Genomic DNA, 17,677 nt, shown 5'->3' on the forward strand with positions numbered 1-17,677 from the left:
GACATCGTCACCAGAGATAACAGCAAGCAGTGCGGTGGAGGCCGAGTCATAGCAAACTTAAGAAACTGTCAGGATGGGGCGTGCAAATCTCCCATCTGTTCACGCCGTTAAACCCCTACCAACAGCATCCAGACCCATGCACACCCAGCATGACACTAATTACTGCTACATCTTGACTGCTTTATTCTTCACTACCAATTTAAAAGCAGTTAACTGCATTTCAGCATCTATAGTATGTGATAGGGTGCTTGAATCTTTTTCAATACGTTACCGATCACATACACACACACACCTGGACAGCACGTCTTTGCTAATTTAAAAGAAGTGACAGTTTGCAGAGGTGTCACCCTCTGAGCCGATTATTCTCCATCTATGGCATATGTTGTACATGGTGGTGCAGGAAAAAAGCAGGCCAAACAGTCCAGGCTGTTTGTCATATGAAAGGCTGGCTCGATCACAGACGCACATGATGAACTGATGAGCAAAAGAAGAAAAAAAACAAACAACTAGGATGTGAGACTGAGTCTAAAAATAGCTGAAGACTGACTAGTAGGTCCACAGAGTCATCTCTGACTTGAATACATAGTGACAGGGCAGGAGCACAGAACTGCACAGAGGCACTCAGCTGTGAGCTCATAGTGGCAATGCCATTCATCATACAGTCAGTGTCCTTGTTTCCAACCCTGTATTGACCTGACCCCCTCGCGCCGCTTCCTCGCTGAAGCCCCGCTGATTCTGAGGACCACAGAGCACCCAGATGCTTCGTGTCTGCACGCTACGCATTTACCGTGACCACAGGAGACATTCTGTCACCACACATTTATGTCTCTCGATTGAAGCCAGCGCCACGCAGACAGGCTCAGTCGGTTAGCCGTCTGTACCGGAGTATTTCGGTGTATCTGTCACTCTGTGTTTCAGAGGACAGGAACCAGGTACACCGTGGATGTCTGTCAGGTACGAAGTCGAGGAAAAGCACTCTGTCTGCCAGTGAACCTGATCAGGCAAACTAGGCGAAGATAGTTCAGCTGATTTTTTCTCCATGCACAAGAGAAAATCTACAAAATTTTAATTCCTAAGGCAGTAAGAGCGTAGTTTAAAAAAACGAAATCTTACTTATACGGAGAAAAAAAAAGGAAATAAAATACAAAACTTGCCCAAGTAATTCTACACCTGTAGTTCTGGTGGGGTGTTTTTTTTTTAATCTTATTTATGTAAAGTTTAACTTGGATCTTTGATGACTGATTACAGTGAAACAGTCATAGGCTGTCTCTCTGTTTGCAAGAGACAGCCAATCACAAAAAGCTGGCTCTGACTGGACAGTAAAGGGAACTAAAGCGGCTTATTTCAAATGGTTACAATCTCATAGGCTGCACCAATGCACAGTGTAAGATAAATGTGGATTATTTTAAACTTTCAATCATGCAAAGCTACTCTATATGGAAATATGGTAATGGGTGTCCCCTTTTTCTTGTCTTGAATATCAGTTTTATTTACCAAAAGACTGTAAATGGTCAACAGTGACTCCTGCAATGAATGTGTATCTACTGCTCTGAGAAAATAACAAAAAGCTCTATTGTGTTTTGATTCCCAGCTAGTCCAGCACCACCACTTCAGCCTCTATTGACCTTGAGTTGTTAACAATCTTCATCAGTGAATATGAAAAGTTGTGAAACAGAGACAGACAATGTCTGTTCATACATACTCCCAGTAACATCACAATCACGATAATCACTGGTCTTACCAATGAACAATGTTTTCAACTAAACACTTGAGAGGCAAGAAGCATGTGTTTTGTTCCACATGTTTGAAGAAATCATACCGACAGGAGTCCTGCTCCCCTTAAAATAAACTGAGCAGTGCAAAGAGAACTTTTGTCATATTTCAAATCGTGGGAGTGTGGGTGGGGATGGCTTTGCAAGTCATTCCACGCATGCCTTCAAGAGGCTGCATCCAATCCAACTGGCCAATGCTACAGGCAACACTGTGTGTGCCAGCTGTTTTGATCCGAGCTAGTCCATCTACCCTCCATACTCTTCTTAACAGACAATAACACCCTAGTATTTACACCATACTCTACTCGTTCCCTCTTTTGTTTTTTAACTCTGGATTATCAGCGCTCCACTGTTCTAGAAAACACACATAAATGATACTGGATTGCTTTTTTTTTTTTTTTTTTTTTTTTAATTGGAATTTCATTCACTTGTATACTTAAAAAAAATAGAAAAGCCAGGAGAAATTCGTTACAAATAAGGTAACACCGATTCATGGCTTTTACTGTAGAAGGACTGATTACTGGCCCCACTATCCACTAACATATGTGCAGCACAACTTTGTAATGAATGTGTTGTTACAACACTGCAACTCATTTCCAAGCAAGGAATGAGGTAGCACTGATAAGGAGGAAGTACCTGAGCAGCTGACACTATGCAAAATGCTTTATTGGTTATGTCACCTTTTTCTCTACAACAGGTGAGTGATTCTCAACTTGAAGCAAATGTGGATTTGGCGCAGTGATATGTACTGACTCACCTCTGGGTATTGGTATATGGGTGTTTTAAATTCTCTGCATACCTTTGGTAGCTCTTTGAGTTGGTTGGCATCAAGGAGAAGCTCCTCCAAACTGCGGCTGTATCGAAATATTTCATCAGGAACCGTCTGCAAGTTGCAATGCCGCTTGTCCACCGACTCGACGTGGCGGTTGCAGCGCCACAGGGGGATACACTTCAGCATGTCCGGCCGCCGGAGGGGAGGGGGGGTCTGGTTGCCGGTGCTACTGCAATCTCCGCATCGGAGGGTGAAGCTGTGGGGGGAAAGGTCGCTCTAGGAGAGAGGGTATTTTTGCTGGAGGGTCAAACACTTGCTGTGCTCACACGAAGATCCTTAACAAGAGGCCGAAATCCACTTAAGGGACACAAAATAATCCTTTCGATCTGTTAGCAATATTCCCCGTTTCAGTTCAGCCGTGTCCAGTGATTGTCAGGTCCGCGTCAGCGTCATCCAGCCCGGGATCACGACCAACGTAAACAACAAGGAAAAAAGAAAGAATGAACGAAAAAGAGAAAACGAGAACTCCCACTCGGATCAAGTGTTTCCTCACTTCTTGGTCTCACTTCTTCGTACTGACGAGAGTATCGTTAGCTTGTTTTTCTACTGCCACCACATCCCCAGAATCAGTCCCGAGCTCTGCCGCGGCTAGCTGGAAAACATGCACCACGAAACAAGCCCGCTACGCAGAAACGCTGCTCCAAGTGTCGCACTCATGAGTGGCGACTGCAGAAAGCACACACAGCCACTTGACTTGTGGTACAGATAAAACGGCTACAACGAAACAGCTAACGCAGCACAGAGAGCGAGTCAGCAGAGATTAACCCGAGTATGATAGTAGGATGTCCTCAAGCTAGTTAGTTAGCCAACATCGGCTAGTAGATGACTGCACGTCTTTGTGCCTAGCTGCCGTTAGCTAATACTGATATAATAAAACCTATGGAAAACGCCGGCCTTTGGGGTATATTAGCAGCATCTCAAAATTATCCAAATAAACTTCCCAGTTAGTTTTCTTTTAGTCCGACGTGCATGAAAATGCCAGTAGCAAGTGCTGGAGCTCCGGGCGCAGCCGCGCTTACCTCCCCTGTTGCACCGAGGCAGGCCGGTTTGCCGTGTGGGGGGCTGGGCTCGGTTGAGCTGGAGTATCGCCGCTTTGCGCCTCTGTAACGGAGGCCACGACTTGCTTTATTACGCCACCCAGCGGTATTTCTCAGCAAGGTTAAGGAGAAAAGCTTTTCAAACATTGAATGCTAGTATTTATTTTTATTTTTATTTTCATCTAATGGTCATAATGGTCAAAATGCTCATAATGCTTATAGGCTTTTTAATATTTAACTTAGGCTTCAGTTTTTTTAAACTGCAATAATGCATATATCTGCAAGAATCCTTGTATGCCTCAGATTTTTATACATAAAGCATATGTATATGGCAGTTTTATGGATATAGCACATTTCTTTGTACATAGACTAAAAACATCAAAATAAATTTTACAAAGAAGTAAAATATAAGTTAAAACACACACACACACACACACACACACACAAAGAGAGTTAAATGTAGAGCTTTTACAGTAAAAAGGTTTTGAGTCTGTGTTTAAATATATGCAGAGATCAGGTCAGCATGCAGCTTGTTCCAGTAAACAGGAGTGCTGAGTGCTTAATGAGCTAGTAGAATGATTTTAAAGGTAATTTTGTGTTGAACTGGGATCAAACAGATAATACTGTCAAATATCCGTCTGTGTGGGTTCTCTCAGGGTACTCCGGCTTCCTCCCACACCCCAAAGACATCCGGTTAGTGGGGTTAGGTTAACTGCCAGCTCTAAATTGGCTGTAGGTGTGAATGTGCGAATATTTGCCTGTCTCTCTGTGTTAGCCCTGTGATGGACTGGCCACCTGTCCAGGGTATACCCTGCCCCATGGCAGCTGGGATAGGCTGCAGTGCTGTCTCCCTGTGACCCTGAACTGGATAAGTGGAAGAAAATGGATGGGTGGACCTATCGTCTATGACTTGCTCAGTGTCTATAACCCTACTAGACCTGTCAGGTCATCAAGTGCAGATCTTTTAACTGGATGGTAACTTTTCCATGTTGGTGTAAGGACTGTGGCTGCTGCATCCCGAACGAGTTCAAGTCATCCTACTGATGATTTGGATAATCCTCCAAATTAAAAAGTTTCTCGCAGTCAGTTAGAGATAAGAGTTTTAGAGTTAGAGTTAAGTTTTGATTTTTTTTTTTCAAGTTAAAGCCATTAATTTAAATATTAATATAACTGTCAAAGCTGAGATCACTGTCCCAAATGATGCCAATGTTTCTGAATTGCTCAGTGTATTTCAGAGAAACGGATAATAAAGATGAGCAAAATGTCAGTCTGTGACTTTCTGGACTAACAAGTATTTCTGTGTTTCTGTGTCTCTGTTCAGTTGTAAGAAGTTTCGAGACATCCAGGAATAATGTAAACAAAGCAGCTCATTAGATTGTGAACAAAAGTTAGATAATTAAAGGAAAATGATAAATACAACAGTGTATCATCAGCATAAAAATAATATATTATGATTCTTTCAGATAGCACCATGCAAAGCATGTAAAGGTTAAAGAGTACAGGACCAAGAGCTGATCCCTGAGGAACCCCTGAGATCTGCAGATCTAACTGAAGGTACTAACTGAACCATAAACACTTCTATTCTTTAGGTATGATGAAAAGCAACCAAATCACAAAACGTTTGAAATAAAATGTCATGGTCAGCGTTGAAAGTAAAATATAGGCTTTAGTATATCTTGTGTAATTCATACTTATACTTTGATACCTCATATTTATTTTATGTCATATTGTTACAGCTTTGTTTTATTTTATTTTATTATTCATTCTTTCTAGTTGCACACAGTACAACTAGATGATATTTTGATCCTGTGTTTGTCCTGTACATATCGCAGAACTGACGATACCTGCTGTGGTGACTCTAAAGGAAACAGCTGAAAGAAGAAGAAAAAGAGTAGATATGTACAGGTTCAATAACAACCAAAGAAGTAATCTTTAAAGACCTGCTTTTTTTCCACTTCTTGCTCAAAACCTTTTGTCCAAACCACTTATCGTCGCTGTCATAATGAAAGACTTCTTCACACCTTAATACACAAGATTTCTAAAGCTAATAATCTTGCTTCCTTTTTCCATCATGTGCTCTTGAAACTACGTGTTAGAAAAGGAAGCCCAACCTTAAATTGATGCCTAGCAGTGACTTCCACTCCCTCATTCATGAAACGTTTACTGGACATGGGGCTGCCTGAGGGCAATTCTGTGCAATAAAAGGTTAATATTGCACAATTTTACAACCAACAAGTCTAATTTCTATCCCCAAACAATTTAACCATGGCATCATGTAAAATCACACACCATTTCCTGAAAACACCAAAAAGATTGTACTATTCTCTGATCCTGTTTCAGGTCTGAAAACCAACCACTACTGTAGGCCCATGATGCCACCAGGGGCCACAACCAGCCTGCCAAAGCATTCAGTTCAGCTCACTGGATGGTTTTTCAATGGGAGAAAATTGCACAAAATCACTAACTACTCCAGTTTAAATAAATAATAAATGAATAAATATATAATGTTATTCCTTTTGCATAAATGCCAGTCTCACTACACAAGTGAAAAAGTCTAGGAGAGTTAAAAGTATATCTAGATCGAGAAAAGGTTTTTGAATCTTAAAATTTTAAATAAAGTTTTTGCTTACTTGCAAAATCTCAGCACATGGTTTTATGGCTTTGCACTGATGTAGGCCTGACTATGGTCCAGGTGAATGTTTTTAGTTTCCTTCTTTATACTAAAGAAAGTGTAATGTAAATAAAATTAATGTAAATGTGCCATTTGAATCAAATTTTAGACCCAAATCTGAACATAACCTACACTGAATCAGGTTATATGCTCAGCATGGGTTACCATAGTGATCGAGTCCTTGAAAACAAAGCCACCTTCCAGCTTTGAACTTGACTTCGCTGACACAATGTTACTTATTAATCTTGCTTCATTCAGGCCAGCAGTTGTAGCTGCCTTTTTGTACTTAAAGGCTTTAATGAGCAACTAAATGAGAAATTATTCATACATCAAAATAAATTGAAGAGTTACTCTGCTATAAGATTATAAACGCCACACTTTTTGTGGACAAACAATAACCTTTATTGTACAAAGAAAAAGTGTTTTACATGTTCGGCAATTTCATGAAAGAAAATAAAAGGGGCTAAAAGCAAGAAAAAAAACCTAATTTTTTTGTTTAACTTTTACCAGATTGGATTACAAAAATTCAAAAGTTGCACCAAAAGGGAGTCTTCACAGATCACAAAGCAAAACAAAAAAAAGAAAGAAAAAAAAAGAAAGAAAAAAAAAAAATCTGACACAGAAATATCTTAATGAATCTCCCAAATGGAGCTTTTAACATTAATATCAACAGCAATTTAAAAAAAACAAAACAAAAAAACAAAAACAAAGAGGAGAACATAATAGGTTTCAGAGGCCCGCATCTTTAGCTGCAGTGACTGTGGCTGAGATGGGTTTGGGGCGACAGTTATGGGAGATGGGTGCTGGTGAGCCATTTCCGACACTTTACGCAGAGAGGTCACTGCTGTTGAAACGGTCTTGGTCATACACTTCGGCGACAACTTTGCGACCCCCGAACCAGCGGTCGTTGAGTGCCTGGATAGCTTTGTTCATCTCAGAGGCCATGGAAAACTCTACAAAGATTTTGACAATGATATCTGCATCCTCCTCTTCTCCTTGCTTTTCCTGGTATATGATGACTCTGTTCACGGAGCCGAACTTCCCGCACTCTTCCGTCACCTCGCCCTCCAGGTCATCATCAATGTCCTCTGGTCCAACCATATTTCGAAGAACCATCACTGTGGACTGCAGAGTGGAAGGACAGGAATAAAGTAAACACAAGTGATGATAAAGAAGTAAATAAGTGTTCCTAGATTAAAAAATAAATAAATAAATAAAAAAAATCACCTCTGATTTTCGAAGCAGTTTCTGCATCACCATGTGTCTCGCACTGCTGCCTGAGATGCTCATGTGCTCCTGATCACTCAGCATCTCCTGTCCTGTACCATCCTGAAGCGTCTCTTCTTTCTCCTCTTTCTTCTCTTGTTGGTTGGAGCCACCAGCCTGATTAGACAGCACTGGTGGTGACGCGAGCACGGGGTTCACAAGACCGACCTGGGGAACCATTGGTATGGTAGGACGCACTGGAGTCACACCTTTTCAGGGAAGGCAGACACAGTCAGTGACACTGGGCAGGTCCACAGTACAACTATTAGTCCTGGATAAGACAATCCCATCATCTATTACGTCAACTCCTTTACTGATGTGCCAAAAAAACTCCAAAACAAAACATTACAAACGGTACCAAGTCACCAGGGTAGAGGTACCAGACTAATTGAATGTGATTAATGAAAACGTGGCTCATTTATTGAAATTTCTACTACAAAATCCATCATCTGCAAATTATGGTCTTATTTGTATTATCAAATTTATTAGATCATCTGAAAAAAAAAAAAAAAAAAAAAATACTATTAATTATTATAGCCGTTTCACCCTTTCATCCTTCTGTTTTAAAATATTTTGTGCAGAAAAGCTCAGAGCTCACTGTCATGATTAAAAATATTACAAAGGCACAAATAAACAAGGCTGATGCCACTGGGCCACTTGAAGTTTAAGTGTAGGTGAGACATGAAGTCACTAAGCTAACTCACACAGGAAAGCAAGTTTACACCCACTTCTGATTTTCTCATTTTCCAGATGCCGTACAGTTAAAAGTGTTCAAACTGACAGTGTGTTCACCGTCTTTAAATCTGTATGTTGTTAACAGCACAACTAAGTTAAATTAAAACCCTTTCTTTAGGACAAAAAAAGGACTTGCTCATGTCTTGGTGCATACCTGTGATGACCCCTGGTGCCTGGGCAGCCATAACAGCCTGAGGTATTCCCATTTGCTGACTGAGAAGTTGAGGTGCAGTTAACGCTCCTAAGACTGACGCGCCAGCTACAGCCTCCTTAAGAGAGGGGGGGCCGAAGACATTAGGCAAAGGAAACACACAGAACACAACACAAGGCAGCACAGTCAACAATCACACAACATGGCAAACAATCAACTCAACATTGCCTCTCTTCAATGAGAATCGAGGTTACAAAGTAATAAAGTATTCTTAGCAAGTCAAAAATATCTAAGCAGTGATGCTAAACTTTTAAAATTATGACATTATACAAGGAAGAGCTGTGCTAATCAGTAAAGGTGAGGAATTTTCACCACTCAAGTTAACATATATACAGCATATAAAAACAAATGAGTATTTCACCGTGTTTATAGGTTCTGTTTGAGTTTTGAAGACGTCAAACTGTATTAAAATAAGGTTACATTTTTAATTTTTAATAATACCAATAGTAAACTGACAACAAAGTGGCCTTCTCTAAGTATAAATGCTCATGTTATCTGTACTGATGTCATAGCTAGCTAGTTCTGTGTCATATTTACCTGGAAGGCCATTAAATCCCTTTGGAAGGGATTCATACTTGCCTGGGCTGTTATTTTAGCAGTGGCTGCCGCTGCAGCCACAGCTGCAGCAGGTGGCAAACCACCTGGGGTCGTGGGGGTCAGTAAGGGCATGGGAGGCGTTACTGCTTTGCCCACCCGCAGGTACTGACCACCCAGGTCAAACAGGTTCATAGAAGACACGGCGTCCAGGGCTGACTGAGGCTTTTCATACTCTGTAAAGGAAATAAAAACCGCAGTTATTAGCAGATTTATAGCAACACAAAAGTACGAGAGATAGCGAGCCCCCCCCAAGCTCACCAATGAAGCCAAAGCCTCTGTGTCGCCCTGTGGTGGGGTCTCTGGCTAACGTGCATGACTTGATCCTTCCAAAGGCCTCAAACACACTCTTGATGTCGTCATCCGACAGATCAGGGTGGACGGATGCCACGTAGATCCTGTTATAAGCACGCGCCTCTTCTGCCAGCTGGTCGATGATGGGTTGCGCCTGACCGATGTTACTTGGCCGCCCAACCTATAGCACAGATCAAACCACCAGGGCTACTGAGTAAAGCCTTTACTGCATCAACTCAGAACGCACCTACCACAAAGCTCTATGTCCCTGAAAGGCTTACTTTCACCAGCCACCATGCTCAGCCAAAGCCACTCGTCTCCTCTAATAAGTGTTTTTTAAATTACAAAACACTAGGGCATTTTCCCAACAGGAGAAAATTTCAATGATAAAATACTGATTACATTAATCATTAGACAAAAGAATAACAAAATAAAAAATTTTAAGAACTGTCTCTCTCTCTCTCTCTCTCTTAAAGCCAGATATTAAAAAAAGACATGTACTAGCTGAGGATCAATAATTAAAAGGAACCTGACTATAAGGGTGTCAAATATCAACTCATTTACAATACAAATACAAAACCGGTCCTGTAAATAGCTGTAATACTATCAAAGAAAAACTACACTTTATATTAAAAACACAAAATTTCTGCAGTCTGAGCTGGTGGCTAAAGGAACGCATTGAATATTTGGTGCTAGCGCTGCACAGACTCGTTACATCCTCTCCTTTGCAAAAGAACTGAGCTCCCCGAGTAAGACGAGCATCTGAGGGAGACTAGGATCTGTACTACAGATGGGGCGGCCAAGTAACACCAACCAGACGCAACCCATCATCAGCAGTCCATGGGCACAGAGCGATGTTATTTGCTGCCAGGCATCCCACTGGTCACTTGGTCACTAATACAAGCCTTGATGGCATCATGGAAGGCCAACACACACTTGTGCACTCACACAAAAAAAACAAACAAACAAAACTACAAACGCACCTTCATTCATACAACACGCACCTGAAAATTAACAGAAACACAAGCACAATCACAAATTAGTGTCTTCACTTAAATAAAATGACTGAGATTATACATTTAAGCAATTTTGCATATCAGGACTTCATATTCCTAATGGCAGGAAGTAATCTAAATACCAGGAGGGTTCCCACCAGTGTATTACACGACCGGCGGGCCATCAGTCCTAAAAACAGCTTGGGGAAAAAACTATGAAATTATGAAAGAATGAAAAAAATAAAATAAACACATGGAAATGTTGAGTCTCAATACACTTTTACCTGTTCACTTATTACTAGGGTTGCAACAATACAATCAGACATTGGTCCGATCCAGACTGGTTCTTCATGAAGGAAGCTAACAGTAAAGCCAAACACCCTTTTTTCCTGTAAGTTTTTTTGCTTAACTGCAATATATATATATATGCATTAAAATAAATAAATGTCTGGATATGGATAACCATGTGTACCGATAAGAGGAGCAGTCTTTTGTCTTGCTTTCTTAATGTTTTAAAATATTCATAAAGATACTGCTGGAAAAATGTATAGCTACTGGATCTTAACAGCTTTTACGACAGAAATCCTGCCCAGGTGTATCCAACTATTCAAACTCTGTCCACATGATCTTAAGCACTTGAGAGATGTTTTTCTCCACACCAACATACCTTAATGTTTCGTCCTCCCAGCATGACTGAGTTCATCTGCTCCAGGGCCAGCTGAGCAGCCTCTGGTACATCATACTCCACAAAGGCAAATCCCTGCATTGTCAGACAAAGGTCAAGAATAACCTGCACACACTTTCTTTGCAATCTACGCCATGTCTCAAGTCAAAGTTCAACACTGACCTTGTGTTTCATTGTAACCGAATCCCAAGACATGTCAATACTCTTGATTGGACCAAACGGGGCAAAAGCCTGTCTGATGGTGTCCTCACCAAGCTCATAGTATATGGAGCCCACATACACCCGACACATGATCGCTAGAGCGCGCTGCCTCTGAGCTGCCACCTACCAACCAAGGGAAACAAGACATAATAAGCATTAGAGAGTAAACGAAAGGAGGAGAAACAAACACACATACACACACACAGAAAGAATATATGTGTATTTTCTACTGTGCTTGCTTTCCCCAAAATTGTTAGAGGCCAATTCCAAGTAAAGGGGGGTCTGGACAGGTAAATAGGGTAATAATGGGATACTGCAATGGACAGAACTTTGTGGGAAAAATATTAACATTTATAAAAAGAAAACAAAACAAAAAAAACACTGATGTCATCAGAGGCGATTACAGTATGTCCTCTATTCTGTTACTACTGAACAGACATATGGAGGAAAACACATTGATGTGATTGACATGCACAGCCCTCACAAAAATTTTGGCTTCAGTAACTGACCTGTAGTCCGGGGATGCAAGTAAGGTAACAAAAGTAATCGTGGAGTTCAAACGAAATCCATACAAAGTCTTGATGAAAGCATTTGAAACTTTCTTCTCAAGTCTAAGGTGAGGGGCGCATTAATCCCTGAAAGCTGCTCTGTTTTACTGACGCCTTTACTGCTTCTCTTAACTTTCACTGTGTCACCAACAAAAATAAGTTCGTAAAGTATAACATCGAGGGAAGATGACTTGTTCGGTTAACAGAAAAAAAAAAAAAAAAAAAAGAGCTTGACTTTGAGATGGCCAAAAAATAGCCCTGTCCCACAATTTCTCTCATTTTGGTCCATTAAAGGGATTGCTATCCCTCTTTTGTCCCATGCCAAGAGCTTTGCTTTGTTTTGTTTTGTAAAACGAGCAAATGCATATTTTTCAAAAAGACGTGACTTTTCTCACATTTACAAACCTCACATTTACAAACCTCCAATAAAGTCCTATAAAAGCTATTTTAAAGTATTTTAAACAGCCTTTTTTCTATCTTCTTCTTAAAAAAAATATATAAAAAATACACAAGCGAATTATCCCACTGCAACGCAAGAAAGCAAAGTAAGCGCTTCGACGATTAACAACAGCCAGTCATCTCAGAAGAGATTGCAGTAAAGTCGCAGGTACGTTAAGTGTAGAAAGCCAAGTTTTCTTATAAAATATGCATTCTTTGGTTAGGAAAAAAGGCAGGGACTGTTGCTATTGCAACAGTAAAAGAAGGGTAACAGTCCTTTCCATTGGGAATGCGCACAGAAAAAAAAAAATTTAATAATCTATTGACCGATTGTAAAGGTGAGAGAGGATCTCCAAAGCCCATTGTCACTGCTGCCATCTGAAAGACAGTAAAGATGAAAAAAGTGCTGAAAAGTAGGTTAGATATCCCTTAGCTTTGCTTTTCTTTTTTCTTTTTTTTTAAAAAGGTCATTGCTTTGCTAAATAGACAAAAGCAGTAAGGCTTACACTATAATCAGACCCTCCCTCTAAACAATATACAGTGAGGATTTACCTCCTTTAGCTAAATTATAGCTCACCACACAGCAATAAACAAATACAAGCAAGTTCCCTTTAAAAGTGCAAAGCATTTAACATGATAACCAAAGCCTTCATGATGATCGTCTCCATCTGAAAGAGAACAGAGGCAAAAGCAAAGGGCAAAAGGTCTACACATGCGTTCTTTTTCACAGCACGTGGTAGAAGAAAGGCAAGACTTCCCAAAGAGCTAAGCCCAAACCGACTTGTGACAGTAGAGATGGCTGAATTACCAGTGCGAGAAAAGACTATGATATTCTGTCTACAGTCAAGACTCACAGGTGACACATGCACAACAAAGATTTTGTTTGGCAGATTACCAAATAGTTTCACACATCTCACCTGGAGGTTGGTGAGCTGTTGCTGCTGATGGGCGATGGTCTGCTTCACCAACACACTCTTAATACTTTGCTCCATGGCATACTTCTTAGCCTGGGAGAGCAGAAGAGAAATTACATGTAAATTCCACAGATGAATAAAAGATCAGTTCATCTATGTGACACGGCATGCAAAAACTAGGCTAAAATCCAAACTTTAATTTAATCCTAAATTTTTAAAACATCTATAAAAGAGGAAAAAACAAAAAAAAACCCAAAACAAAACAGGATTTCCCATATAATAAACTAATTATTTGCAGTTTATGCATCAGAAACAGCTGAATAACTGCAGGTTTTGGGAGATATTTGTAGATGGTGCAGTTAAGATTAATACTTGAAATGCTGGAAAGTCTGGTTGTTCTTGATGTTTCATTGGTCATTGGCATATTTGACTTCTAGAAACTTCTTTTTGCAAATTTTAGTCAGATTTGGGGATAAATCATTTTAAATACGGGGATGTGATAGTTTCATCCACCCATCCATAAAAGCTACTTTTTCTACTTTCAGCCTTGGATATTAATATGCATAGAGTTAAAAAGCACATTAAACACTTTGGTATCGGCCATCTGTAGCTCTTTCAGACACCCCTTTACATTACAGCCACTATTTCCCATAAGTCACTACAGGAACCCTTAGTAAATGAGAGCCAATAACAGGTGTATCACTTAAAGTCTGACTGCATACTGCTTGATCTTGAAACCGCAGCAAAATCAGTGGCTCCTAACTGATGTCCCTTCAGATTTCATGTAGATTGGCACATGTTTAACCATGAAGAACAACAGCTGTAACTTCATTAATATCTTATTTAAAATTAGCCAAAAGAAGCAGACTGATATTCCTTTAAGAACCAACAGGACCTGACTTGAGTCATTAAACTAAAACCTAATTCATTACAGGTCTTTTGGTGTATTGTGGTTTGTCCCATAAAGTTTGTAGGATTGTCTGAATTCAGTCATGTTAACAGACAGATGAAGCCCACACAGTTATGCATTCAACATCTGAAAGGGGCTTCTAATCCCCTACTAAAAGTTATGAAAGGAGGGTTTTATAAATATGTGACATAAAAGAAATAAAATTATTGCAAGTAGACATATCCCTGTGCTCAATGTGGTACATTTGAGGTAATTTAAAAAAAAAAATCTAAAATTTTCATAACCAGTGTTAATAAATTTCAAATTAATAGCACATTACCTGTTGCTAACCGTAAGTTACTGGTTTGGTTTAATAACTGGTTTATGGCAAGTTTCACATCAAAAGAAACGTTACAGAAGTAAAGAGGCTGTTAAACATTAGTAGATTAAGGCCAAGAATGACGTGTTTTTCCTCAATAAAAATGATAATAGCACAACAGTAGTAAAAACTTAAGTTAAAAATTAATTCTAGTATTTTCTGCTGCTCCCATCCACTAACTTTTATTTGACAAAGTGATAAAGGTGGTGAATTAAGAACAAGATGAAAATAAAACTCTGATGCAAGCTGACAGCAGCGACCTCATCTCTCTGTCGCAGCGACGGCACCATGCAGCAATGACTCTAGGGGGTGTAATGAACTAATTCAAAGCTTAAGTGATTGATTACTTTGCAGATGACGTTTTGTTTCCCTTTGTGCCTGTAAAAATATTCAAAGGGGCAGTAAATCTGGTTCAGGGGGCGAGTAGTGGAAAAAGAAAAACAACATTGGACTAGGCCTTTTCCATAATATATGATCTGGGATAATACGGGTTTAAAATTTTCCACAATATTAAAAAAAAAAAGAAAAAAAAGTGTCATATCGCAATATGATTGCTGTATGAATGCCATACATTTATGTCCCCTTGTGCACCTCGCAATGTAACAATCTGACAAATCAAACATGCAGCACTACCTGCTGTTTGACCCCTTGTGAATATGGAAATTAGAAAATGGAAATTACCGATGCAGTTACATTGCGGAAAAGGATAGCTTTAAACAGCTAGTTAAAAAGCTCGACCAAAGATACACCCCAGACAGAAAATATTTTTCACTTTTATTATGTGCCAATATTTTGCAGCTCCTGATGAGTTACACGATTAAGTTCCTTTAGTTATTGTTAAAATATGGAGTTCAGCAGTTATTTTATTTTCTACTTTTGTGCTTACATTTGACTTATGCTGTGTCACTACTGTTGCATTATAATGCTGCTGCTGGCACCTTGTTTCAATAGATTCACGCTTCAAATGAGGAAGTGTGTCATCAGTGACTGCAGCTTCATTGAAAAAGAAGAATGAAAAATACACTGCTTTTGTTTCTCTCATCATAAGAACTACTATTGCAAATATTGTGATTTAATTTTGAGGCTCTAGCGCCCACCCCTACATCGGACACTTGTTTATAACATGATCATAAGCAGATAGTTTAATGTCTTACCCTCTGAAGTGCCTCCTGCTGCTCTGGGGTGAGAGGCGGCAGGCCAAGCTTGGAGCCCGTGCCCTGTCCATTCTCCATCGTCAGAGCTTCACCACCCTGTAGTCCAGAGAACAGAGCATTTTAAACAAAACACTAAGAAACAAGAGCATAAAGCCCTGCACGTGCATACTGTTCATTCGCACTGAATTTCAATGAGAAATTACATCATCTCAAAATGAATAGGATATCGATAAATAGGTCAACATTTAAAGTACATACACCCGGATTTTTTTTTTTTTTAAAGCAGGCGGGACTGGATGGGCTCCTTACCTACGCAACCCGCTAATCGCTGGGTCCACCAGACTGAGGCGGAAAAGCCCCCAAGGGGATGAGCACTGATGGGGAAGCTTTAACAAGTCAACAATTTCTAGGGGAAATAAAAAACGTCTTCAGACTAACAATAACAAAAGCAGGGCGCTAGCATCATTTTACAATGAACTCCACATATAAGCAGGCGTCTTTGATCGGATCTTTAGTGAGCCAGGGTAATGCGCATGAACGCTAGCCTCGCGTTGTGTATACGTTAGCTAAGTGAAGTAGTAGTAAGTGGGCTAAAGTTCAACCTTTCCTTAAGAACTTTTTAACTTAGGAATATATAAGTCTTAACTGCAACCTCTTTGTTGCACATGGATGACCTTACAACGGCACAATCAGTACAAGAAGCTCCGCGTTGATTAGCAAGGCCTGGTCTCTATTCAGATAGCGTTATCTTTGCTGCTAGCTGATATTAGCTAATGCTAGGCATTCATTGCTATGGCGCGTGAATCAATCTGCACGTTCCCCACAAGGATACGCCGTCAAATTTAAAGAACACACGGTGGACCTAAATACTAAGATACATCGCATTTTACTTACGTAGCGACCGCTACAGCTGAAATCTGTTAATGTGCCTCTTTATCAAGGAATTTATTTACCGCAGTGTCCGTAACTGCCATGAAGCACACCTTCTCGGAGAGGCCCGCACACGTCAACGCTCGCGAGAATTGCCTATTTTCAATGAAAGATATCGCGAGAACACTATTTCTCGCGATGTTGGGGGGCGGGGGTTAATGCGCATTTTTATCCACGCAACCTTCAGGGTATATTTATTAAAGTTTCTGTGACATTCTTCATAATATTATATATCATATCATTCCAATTGTGTTGTTTTTAATCAATTACTCTTGTTAGATAGCACTAGAATGACCAGATCCCAGAAAACCTAGAGAATAAACACTATTTTGCCAGTCCTGTATATCCAGGTTAGAGGACTGGCATTCATTGTGTAAGGGTCAACTCTCTATCTCCTTAAATTAAACACAATAAACACAATTTGTAAGTTTATTTTTTTATTATTCTTATACACTCCTGCATTTCTATTACACTAACTGTTACATCAGTTGCTTCTCTGTCCGATGATCTATCTGGTAAACCTTTAGGTTTCATTAGGGATGTATCCGTAGATCTGTGTAACTGCTTTCAGTTACAGGTTTTTGGGTCAGTTTACAATTGGAGGACAATTTAGGTTTCAAACTGTGAAAAAAAAAAACCCCCACCCCTGAGGAAGGTAAGATCAGATAAATATAAACTTCATCCTGCTCCTTTTCAAGCATGTAAATTCTGTAGTATATAGAAATATTCATGGCAGCTCAACCACTTTAGTTTGTTTTTTTCTGTTTGCAGTGTATTTTGTTGTTATTTTAGCTGTATCGACATGTTTGAAATCTAAACCCTTTGTTTTATAATGTTCTTTTATGAATTTAGGAAAAACAAATTTAAAAAGTTTAAATGATCATTTATTTTTGATCAGACTTAATTTATAGTAAACAACGCCCAACTTTTCACTAGTCAACTTTTGTTTTTTTTTCCAGTAATTTCAGCATTAATTTTCTAATCTTTGCTTAAATTTACTATTCATATAAAAACTTTAACTATAAAACATACAAAAAATAAAAACCTTGCAACCTAACAGCTAAAAACATTTGTAATTACTTTTTTGTCAAAATACACATATAATGTACATAATATATACAGTAAATGTACT

General features: G+C 39.6%; 2 protein-coding genes and 1 long non-coding RNA gene across 14 annotated transcripts in view; 1 reads left to right on the forward strand and 2 right to left on the reverse strand.

Moving 5' to 3' along the window:
* scrib (scribble planar cell polarity protein) overlaps window positions 1-3,717 on the reverse strand; it is a 78,567-nt gene extending 74,850 nt beyond the window's left edge. For 2 of the 6 annotated variants that reach the window (XM_019363042.2, XM_025910149.1), the window contains exon 1: window positions 2,572-3,716. In XM_019363042.2, coding sequence (XP_019218587.1) covers window positions 2,572-2,730 — 159 coding nt within the window. In that variant the 5' untranslated portion in view covers window positions 2,731-3,716. Of the gene's footprint in view, window positions 1-2,571 lie in introns of all 6 variants that reach the window. The other 4 variants (XM_019363050.2, XM_025910148.1, XM_025910147.1 and 1 more) reach the window with 3 other exon arrangements.
* Window positions 3,718-5,164: 1,447 nt separating this feature from the next.
* LOC112847776 (uncharacterized) lies at window positions 5,165-6,070 on the forward strand. The gene is made up of 3 exons (XR_003221559.1): window positions 5,165-5,195; window positions 5,474-5,846; window positions 5,982-6,070. It is a non-coding gene; the product is annotated as an uncharacterized LOC112847776 (long non-coding RNA).
* Window positions 6,071-6,690: 620 nt separating this feature from the next.
* Window positions 6,691-16,671, reverse strand: LOC100706793 (poly(U)-binding-splicing factor PUF60). 7 transcript variants are annotated; one of them, XM_005449002.3, is made up of 12 exons: window positions 16,569-16,660; window positions 15,925-16,021; window positions 15,616-15,711; window positions 13,197-13,286; window positions 12,607-12,657; window positions 11,255-11,416; window positions 11,075-11,167; window positions 9,380-9,593; window positions 9,062-9,294; window positions 8,468-8,582; window positions 7,540-7,787; window positions 6,691-7,437 (listed from the first exon to the last, which is right to left on the reverse strand). In XM_005449002.3, the coding sequence occupies exons 3-12, from the start codon at window positions 15,691-15,693 to the stop codon at window positions 7,138-7,140; spliced, it is 1,584 nt and encodes a 527-aa protein (XP_005449059.1). In that variant the 5' UTR covers window positions 15,694-15,711; window positions 15,925-16,021; window positions 16,569-16,660; the 3' UTR covers window positions 6,691-7,137. The 7 variants fall into 7 exon arrangements, with proteins under 7 accessions (XP_005449059.1, XP_005449060.1, XP_003439190.1 ...); XM_005449003.4 differs by having other exon boundaries at window positions 16,510-16,650; XM_003439142.5 differs by lacking the exon at window positions 15,925-16,021 and having other exon boundaries at window positions 9,104-9,294; window positions 16,569-16,671.
* Between the last annotated feature and the right edge of the window lie 1,006 nt (window positions 16,672-17,677).

The sequence above is a fragment of the Oreochromis niloticus genome, linkage group LG9 (genome assembly GCF_001858045.2).
Source record: "Oreochromis niloticus isolate F11D_XX linkage group LG9, O_niloticus_UMD_NMBU, whole genome shotgun sequence".
In the NCBI taxonomy this organism is placed as follows: domain Eukaryota; kingdom Metazoa; phylum Chordata; class Actinopteri; order Cichliformes; family Cichlidae; genus Oreochromis; species Oreochromis niloticus.

Coding starts and splice junctions, on each gene's coding strand:
- LOC100706793 (XM_005449001.4), bottom strand. CDS start 16,589: ATGGCAGTTACGGACACTGCG. Junction 15,712..16,568: donor TGGCAGTTACGGACACTGCG/GTAAATAAATTC, acceptor TCTGGACTACAG/GGTGGTGAAGCTCTGACGAT. Junction 7,438..7,539: donor AACTGCTTCGAAAATCAGAG/GTGATTTTTTTT, acceptor TCCACTCTGCAG/TCCACAGTGATGGTTCTTCG.